Source organism: Salmo trutta, chromosome 7 (assembly GCF_901001165.1).
Source record: "Salmo trutta chromosome 7, fSalTru1.1, whole genome shotgun sequence".
NCBI classification, from domain to species: domain Eukaryota; kingdom Metazoa; phylum Chordata; class Actinopteri; order Salmoniformes; family Salmonidae; genus Salmo; species Salmo trutta.
Window position 1 is genome coordinate 7,867,775 of NC_042963.1, and position 8,418 is coordinate 7,876,192.

An 8,418-nucleotide genomic window follows, 5' to 3' on the forward strand; every position below is an offset into this window, starting at 1 on the left:
TACCTGTACATGCCTTGTAGTTAGTTCATCAATATTAGTAATTGTTGAAATAATCAAGTGATCCCTTTCCCACATTCAGCCTATATGTGATCATTTTAAAATGTCTTGCTTTGAACCAGTGTATATTTTAGTAGACACCAAAGGTATCCCGAGAGGTCATGAAACCAATCTGTGTTGACTCAGAAACATACCAACCCCTGTGGTCATCAACCCAGCTTCAACTGGCCATTAGTCTTGCTGAACCATTCACTGCATGTACAGAGAGCACAACGAACAAACAAGAAATACATCATTCAAACAATGTAGGCTTTATAATCTTTCAACCTAAATAAACCATTGCACACTGTTGCCATCAATTAGAACAAAAAGACAAATTGGGGGAGGGGTAATAATTCGGGACCACATGGCCACCCCGTTGCCCATCTGGTTTCCACAGAGGCAAAACGAGCCAAATGCCCCTTGCCCGTCCACTTCACTGTAATGCCTCAGTATCATCTCTCTCCCAGTTCACGGATGCGGTCCTATTGAATTTGACTAGAAAATACAGGTCACCCAGAAAATGGTCTAGCAAGTAAAACACAAACCAATATGCCTATGCTTTAATCATGGCGATGGAAAAACAACATTGCAAGATGTGGGAATGCATGGGCATAATGCGCGTCATACACAGCAAGGGTGACAAGCAATATGCACACCTCCACGATACAGGTGAACAGTAGCTAATGATACAAACACATTGCAGTCTAGTCAAGTAACAAACGTGGTCACAATTTTAAATCAATTAAGTAATCAACTGACCAGGGAAGACCTGAATCACTATTGCAACACTACAGAAAGTTGGCTGTTGTACCGGATAAATTAGGCCTATCTATTATTTCCCCCTCTTTAAATTGCTTAGGCTTTTGTTTGACAACATACACACACACACACACACACACACACACACATATATATATATATATATAACAACACAGAGAGGATATTTAATCGTTGAATTTCATAGTAGCATTGGCCAAAAGTAGTCATTAAATCTTATTGGTCATGCGAGAGTTTGTCCCCATTAAAACAACTTACCTTTTACGGAGCGCGGTTTGGCCTGTTTTCGTCTAGACATCTCTGGATTGTGAAAGTATTTTCTTCTCGTATCGAGCTCTAATGTTTTGCGAAAACAGTCATATAGATGGATACTTCAGCCGGCGTGTTTTTCACTTTTTTGCCTGTTGCAATGCGGCAACTTAAGTCTCTGATAGTATCCTATAGTCCAGTTAAAGGGGAGGTGAGTAGCCTATACAATTTGGAGCTGTGGAGAGGCGCTGCGCCCGGATACTCCAGCAATTTAACTTATTCGGCTGGACTCAACCTGTAGAATTAACGGAATAACGCGTCTTTCTTTCGGAGTCCGTGACGACAGTATATTTTGCTCCTTTACGTTCATAAACACCTTAGCTATAGCGCGACTTAATCGGTAGAGTCCAAGTTTCAAGAGGCAGCCAACGCCAAAATGACAGCCATGCGGTAACACCTGATCGGGCCGTTAGAAAGGTGCCAATACATCAAAATATGATGACATTGACTATACAATTATAGAGTTCCGTTAAATCAAGCGTTACGTTTTCTTCTTTTCCTCTTCGTCTTGAGGGTTTGTTGGTGCAGTTCTCGGAATAAGTCTCTTTTTCACCCTAATCTTGCGAACCACGAACCTCCCTTCGTCCGCTATTTTTCAGAAGGTGGCATGGGTAATGCAACCTTACCCAGCATTTTCACCCCTTGGGGATTTGTGTTTTTAAATCCTGAAATCAGTCAAATGTTTGTAGTATTTAGCCTCTCTCCACCTTTTTCTTTGTCCTGACTCTGGTCTTCCCTCCGCCTCCCGATCCGACTGCTGGCGGGGCTGCAGCGCAGACACACATAATAAAGCCAGGCTTGGCTGGAAATGTAGCCGTGTCCCAGCAGGAGGATGTGAGAGTAGGGTCCCGGCGGGGGAGCGCTCTGATCCCGCAGGGAGCTATGCACAGCCTGGGTTGAACAGACAGAGAGAGCCAACAGCACCAAACCATGGTCAGCCATGGAAACTACAGCTCAACTTGGAGCACGGATCGGGGCCAAAACATGGAGCATCAAAGAACTCTGCACAGCGCATGAAAAATACGGACCGGATTCGTTTTTAGTCCTTTCCATCTTAAATCGGTTAGTCGTGCGCTACTTTCTCACTAGGGGTAACGATTGCCAATTATGTTGAAATTGTTTTTCTAAAAGTCGGTGGTCGTGAAATGCAACCTGATATTTTTAAAAATACATAGACCTAATTGTTTATATTTTATCATAAATTAGTCTGACTGGATTGTGTTTTTTATATAGGGCTATATTGTGCGTAGTGGCTTTCTAAATGCACCTAATACAAATATAAATCCCTGTCATTTAATTATTCAGATGTTTTATGTATTTGAAATAATCGGACTAGCAGTGTATTTATGTTGTTTTATCAAAGGTGTCTGGGCCCTCACTCTGGTAAGCGTAACCCTCGGACAGGACCTATTAGAGGGCCATATGTTTTCAACACCAACGGAACTCACAATGTCAGGAGGTATGTGTTGGGGCAAACTGCTGAACCCTAACAGTTCAGACTAGGACTACAATTCGTGTGTTTGTCCCCTACAGAAAAGGGACATGTTGCCAATTTGAGCCAGAAAAATATTTAAAATCACATGGTGCTTTGTTATTTTCTCTCCTGCACAGTGTGCTCTTTGACCGAGCTAGAGCTGCCCGAACGTTGTCATGGATAACTTGGTGGGCTCCCTCCCTGTCTTGACCTGCGGGGTGTCCTGCAGATTGAGCCTCGCCCCCCCGTCGTGAGACGGAGCGGCCTTTAAAATTGACCCCCGTTGAGGTGGGGGCCCCTCTTGTCTCGTCTGAACTCCCCCTGAAATGAGCGCGCGCCTGGAGACCGCTTTTTAAAGCGCTTGTGGCGTCCCAGAGAGAGGCCGCTGGCACACAGGGGTAAAATCTCTCCGCAGTGGTCCCTTATTCTCAGATAAATACAAAGGAGGAAAATAGCCCACATTACAAGCTCCTTAAGGGTCAAGGACAGCTGAGAGATGAATGGTTTCTAAAAGTAGTATTGTTGAATCACATAGCACGCGATTACACCCTCTGTCATCGTTCAGATTTGGTTTTATAGAGCATCAACCAGCTTTGAATAAGGCAAAAAGACATGTGGCTGATATTAATTAAGACAATCTCTGGTCTAGCAGTAACAGCGCAGGGACATATGAATATCCTGCTTGCCATTTTGATTCCCCACACTGGGCCAGTAGAACCATTAGGCAAATCTAAAAGGGCTGTGGAAGTATTAGGAGAAGGGACATGTAATATAGTTGAATAATAATGCTGTTCTGTTTAACTGGATTTTGTGTTAGAAAACCAGTTTAGCATATTTGATTTGGGGAGGTCAACATAGTTCATGTAGGCCTAAATTGATTTAGATCAGCATGTGAAATGTGACTGCAATGCGCATTTTATTGACTCACATTACAATGTAGACATCACTGTGTTGTTGCTTGATTTGAAATGCTGTTTGATTATTGGTAACACAGTTAATGATGACACATGAAAACTGACAAGGATGTGAAGGAGCACACCAATACACCTGTCACACAAACCATAGACAACACAGTTGATGGAAACAGCAGTCAGTTCCTTGTCTGTCCCTCTCTCATTGCCTCTCCATCTTAAATACATGTATATTCTTGGTGTAGTAGGACTAGCCTCAGAAAGCCCTGTTAAACACTCCCTCACTGTACTGTCACAAGCCTGGAGAGTTCATGTTATATTTATGTTGCCTACAGCGGATTCTCTCTGTTCTGTTCAGCTGAACTCTTGCCAGCTCTGCTAGCGCCCCCCCCCCCCCCCCCCCCCCCACCCCACTTCCACAGACAATGTTACATCTCATTGGTTTTGCCCTAGATAAGCTATTTTTAAAGGAAATAATTAGACATAACTGATTTAAATACTGCAAAGCCACACTCTTTTTGTCTCGTAAGCGTGGTGTCTGTGTGTGGATAGTGAGCAAAAAGGTGAGAGCAGAGGAATCATTTTGCCTCTGGTATCTTTTTTAATAAATATGCATGGGGGAAATACACATTTGACCAATATTTAACTGTATATTCTTTTGTCAATGAAGATTAATCCATTTCCTCTGACTGTGTTAAACTCCAGCCAAATGTGCATGGAGGAATTCTTTGTTCTACTGTTGCTCAGGTTCCCCACCACAGTTTGGGGTTTTGCAGCACAGTGATTTCAGATGCTCTACACATGAACAGGCCTCCATGGACCAGAGAACAATAATGATGATGAGGGGAGATTGGAGGAGGGTGCTGGTTGTTGGGATATTCATGTATCCATGTACAGAGGGGTCTGAAATTGACACCCTTGATAAAGATGAGCAATAATGACTGTGTAAAATAAATTATTCAAATACAGAGCAATATTGTATGCTCAAAAAATGGAGAAAATATATTATTTTCTACTAATACAATTGCTCAGAGAAATAGATTTTGTTTAACAAGTAATACTATTTCTTAAAAAGGTAGGGATCAAAATTATTGACACCCCTAAAGATTCTTAGAAATAAAGTTGTCAAAAGTTTAGTAATCAGTCCCATATTCCTAGCACACATTGACTACATCAAGCTTATGACTATACAAACTTGTTGGATGCATTTTCAGTTAGTTTTGGTTGTGTTTCAGGTTATTTTCGCCCAATAGAAATGGATAATAATGTATTGGGTCATTGGGGAGTAACTTTTATTGTAAATAAGAATAGAATGTGTTTCTAAACAGTTTTACATTAATGTGGATGCTACCATGATTATGGATCATCCTGAATGAATCGTGAATAATGATGATAGAGAAAATTACATAGGATCAAAGATCATAGCCCCAAGACATGCTAACCTCCCCTGTTATTGGTAATGGTGAGAGGTTATCACCATTACCAATAACAGACTACTATATTTATAAGAATCTATAGGGGTGTCAATGATTTTGACCCATATTTCTTTACGAAAAATAATCTTCCACTTATCAATTATATTAGAATAAAATAATATTTCCCCATTTGTTGTTATATAGCTCAGTATTTGAATTATATATTGTATACATTCATTATTGATCATGTTTATCAAGGGTTTCAATAATTTCGGACCCCACTGTACATCAATTATGTTTTCCGTTTGTTAAGTTAACTTTTTCCTCATATTTCCTCCCCACCTAGAATATGCCACTCAAATCATGACTTTTGTGTGAATGCACATTCAATGGGATTTCTGCCCATACTGTGTTATGTGTGTTTTTGGCAGTGAAAGGGGGAAGAGGAGGCAAAGGCAAGGATGACGGCATTCCAGCGAAAAAGCTTTTCTGGTGAGCTGCAACAATGCACTCACTCCCACGACATCAGCTCTCTGTAGGGAGTCTCCTCCTAATTTCCTTCATCCATAATAATAAGAGATACATTAAACAGTGCCATTAGTGCCAGCAATTTGTTTTATTCTCAACCGAAAGAGAAATGTTATCTGTGGCGGACAAACTTAACCCAATTAAAGCCTTTTGTGCACAGGGGCCTTGCCGGATCTGTCACTGATGTTGAGGAACTGAGGAATGGCGCCACAGTCAAGCCAACCAACTTTGGAGAGGAAAACTGAAGGAAGAAAAGAGAAAGAGAAGCATGTTTTTGCCAAATAGGCAGAGGGGGGAAAAGGAAATGTGTCTTGATGAATGGATGGAAACAAAATACACAGCCTCTCATCTCTCTGTACTGTGTGTTTGTGTGAGGGAGAGAGTCAAAGACTGGGTGACTTCCCTCTTATCCCATACATACACTTCATACCACCGAGACACAAATACATGCAGACTACAGTGCACTTTTCCCCTCAATAATACATGTCATAAAATACATGTGATCAAAATGTACCAGAGACACGTGCTCAATCATAATATAGAGGCTTTCTGATTGACCCTCCATCACATTTAAATGAGAAAGGGGCATCAATCTAGACAAACAAAGCTACCTACCCCAAATCAATCAACCCCACCCCTTATAGATACCCACACATTGTAATGTTAATAGTTGTGATAACACCTTCCAATAACGGGGGTCTAATTATCAACATGTTTGGCTGTTAGAGTGCCTACCTGGCACTCATCCGTGGCAATGGCGGGGGGTTGGAACTGGAGGATCTTAATGAAGATCTCATTCACAGCAGCACACACAGGCCCAGTGTGGGGTAAAGGTAACGAAGAAACAAGTCCCATTAAGAGCCAACTGCAGATCAGATCCTGTGAATTCTGACACAACGGTGCCAGGAATAGTCATAGTGATACATTTTGATTGATATCCAATGGTGAACTCAGGAGTGGAAAGTATATGTAGGCTTCAGGGGAGGGCCATCCTGTGCAACAACAAAATAACAGTTCTCAACATGATTACTTCCTGTACGTAGGCTTACATGTGGAAAAACATGGGTTAAAAGTTGGAGGTATGTGCGCAATTCTTTTTGTATTTAAGCAGTTGATTCGTCCATCTGATTATCCATCTTTCAGTCTAGCCATTCTTCTGGTTCATAGCTTGTTTTCCCATTCTCCCACAAAGCTCCAATCAACATTTCTCAGCTGGTGAAATGAAGCATAAACATTTCGCTATTACTTTGAGAGTCAATGGATTCTTCACAGCTGCAGCCGAGGGCCTGTGATCAGGAATTGGAGACAAACAACTGGTGAACATGCCTGGCCACACACATCCACCCACTCATACAGTCCCACTGACTCTGTGTGCCACTATCACACGACTAACTCCTAAACTCAACACCACAATCACACCCTACCACCAACACACACTAACTCTAATCCAAACATGACTGTGTGCATCCTGTAATACACACAGCCAAATGAGAACAAACAGTAGTAGATTTTCCCCCAACTTGTTCTTCAGCAATGTACAACCGACAGTGTACTGGAAATACATATACAGTCTGTACCTCAGCCAACAATGGCTTTGTTTCTCAGCACTGATAGACATTTTCTGAAAGTAAAGTTATTGGATTCAAACTTTGAATAGAGCCATCATTACTGTTATATTGGGAAACAATATTTATTGCATATGTCCTCATGTAAGCCTCAATGGTGTTCAGACTGGGTACATCTTAATAAACGTTATGCCACAGAATCAAAACATAATACAGTTGCCATGGTGCACAACATGAAATGGATGAAAATAGAATTGAAGAGAAGTTGATTTCATTCTCAAAAAGTCTGGCACCTTTATCTGTTGCAGAGCATTTTCAGTAACAAGATTGTTTCCCTGTAATCTCAATTATGAGTTCAGTGCTTCTTTCACTTAAACTAATACAGAACAAGAAATTACTAAGAAAGCAAATAATGAAAAATATTACAGGCCTGTGGCAAAACAGCAATGAAAACATTTCAACTGGGACTTCTGATATAATAGATTTTAGTCTTTTCATTTCAGAGAAGACAAAACATTTGATATTGGCGATGCAGCGGTTTCAAAAATAAAAGTTGAATGGCTCTATAGCACCATCTAGTGATAAAGAATGGTTTGATTTTACAACATACCACTGCCTAAAGGTTGGAATAGATACATTTGATCTCATCCATGTTTGATATAAACTTAGCAAAAAAAGAAACGTCCCTTTTTCAGGACCCTGTCTTTCAAAGATAATTCGTAAAAATCAAAATAACTTCACAGATCTTCATTGTAAAGGGTTTAAACACTGTTTCCCATGCTTGTTCAATTAACCATAAACAATTAATGAACATGCATCTGTGGATCGGTTGTTAAGACATTAACAGCTTACAGACGGCAGGCAATTAAGGTCACAGTTATGAAAACTTAGGACACTAAAAAAGCCTTTCTACTGTCTCTGAAAAACACCAAAAGAAAGATGCCCAAGGTCCCTGCTCATCTGCGTGAACGTGCCTTAAGCATGCTGCAAGGAGGTGTAACCGATGTGAAATGGCTAGTTAGTTAGCGGTGGCGCGCGCTAATAGCTTTTCAATTGGGTGACGGCACTCCCTCTGAGACCTGAAGTAGTTGTTCCCCTTGCTCTGCAAGGGCTGCGGCTTTTGTGGTGCGATGGGTAACGATGCTTCGTGGGTGTCAGTTGTTGATGTATGCAGAGGGTCCCTGGTTCAAGCTCAGGTTGGGGCTAGGAGAGGAACGGAAGCTATACTGTTAGAGGCATTAGGACTGCAATGTCCGTACTGTGAGACGCCTAAGACAAGACAGCGCTACAGGGAGACAAGACGGACAGCTGATCGTCCTTGCAGTGGCAGACCCCGTACAACAATACCTGCACAGGATCGGTACATCCGAACATCACACCTGTGGGACAGTACAGGATGG

General features: G+C 41.5%; 1 protein-coding gene and 1 long non-coding RNA gene across 4 annotated transcripts in view; one reads left to right on the top strand and one right to left on the bottom strand.

Moving 5' to 3' along the window:
* The window catches only part of znf423 (zinc finger protein 423), a 140,927-nt gene extending 138,905 nt beyond the window's left edge, over window positions 1-2,022 (bottom strand). For 2 of the 3 annotated variants that reach the window (XM_029757786.1, XM_029757785.1), the window contains exon 1: window positions 1,075-2,022. In XM_029757786.1, coding sequence (XP_029613646.1) covers window positions 1,075-1,114 — 40 coding nt within the window. In that variant the 5' untranslated portion in view covers window positions 1,115-2,022. The remainder of the gene's footprint in view (window positions 1-1,074) is intronic. The other variant, XM_029757787.1, reaches the window with a different exon arrangement.
* Window positions 2,023-2,047: 25 nt separating this feature from the next.
* LOC115196846 (uncharacterized) lies at window positions 2,048-7,233 on the top strand. Its single transcript, XR_003878921.1, has 3 exons — window positions 2,048-2,187; window positions 5,357-5,417; window positions 5,600-7,233. It is a non-coding gene; the product is annotated as an uncharacterized LOC115196846 (long non-coding RNA).
* The last annotated feature ends 1,185 nt before the right edge of the window (window positions 7,234-8,418 follow it).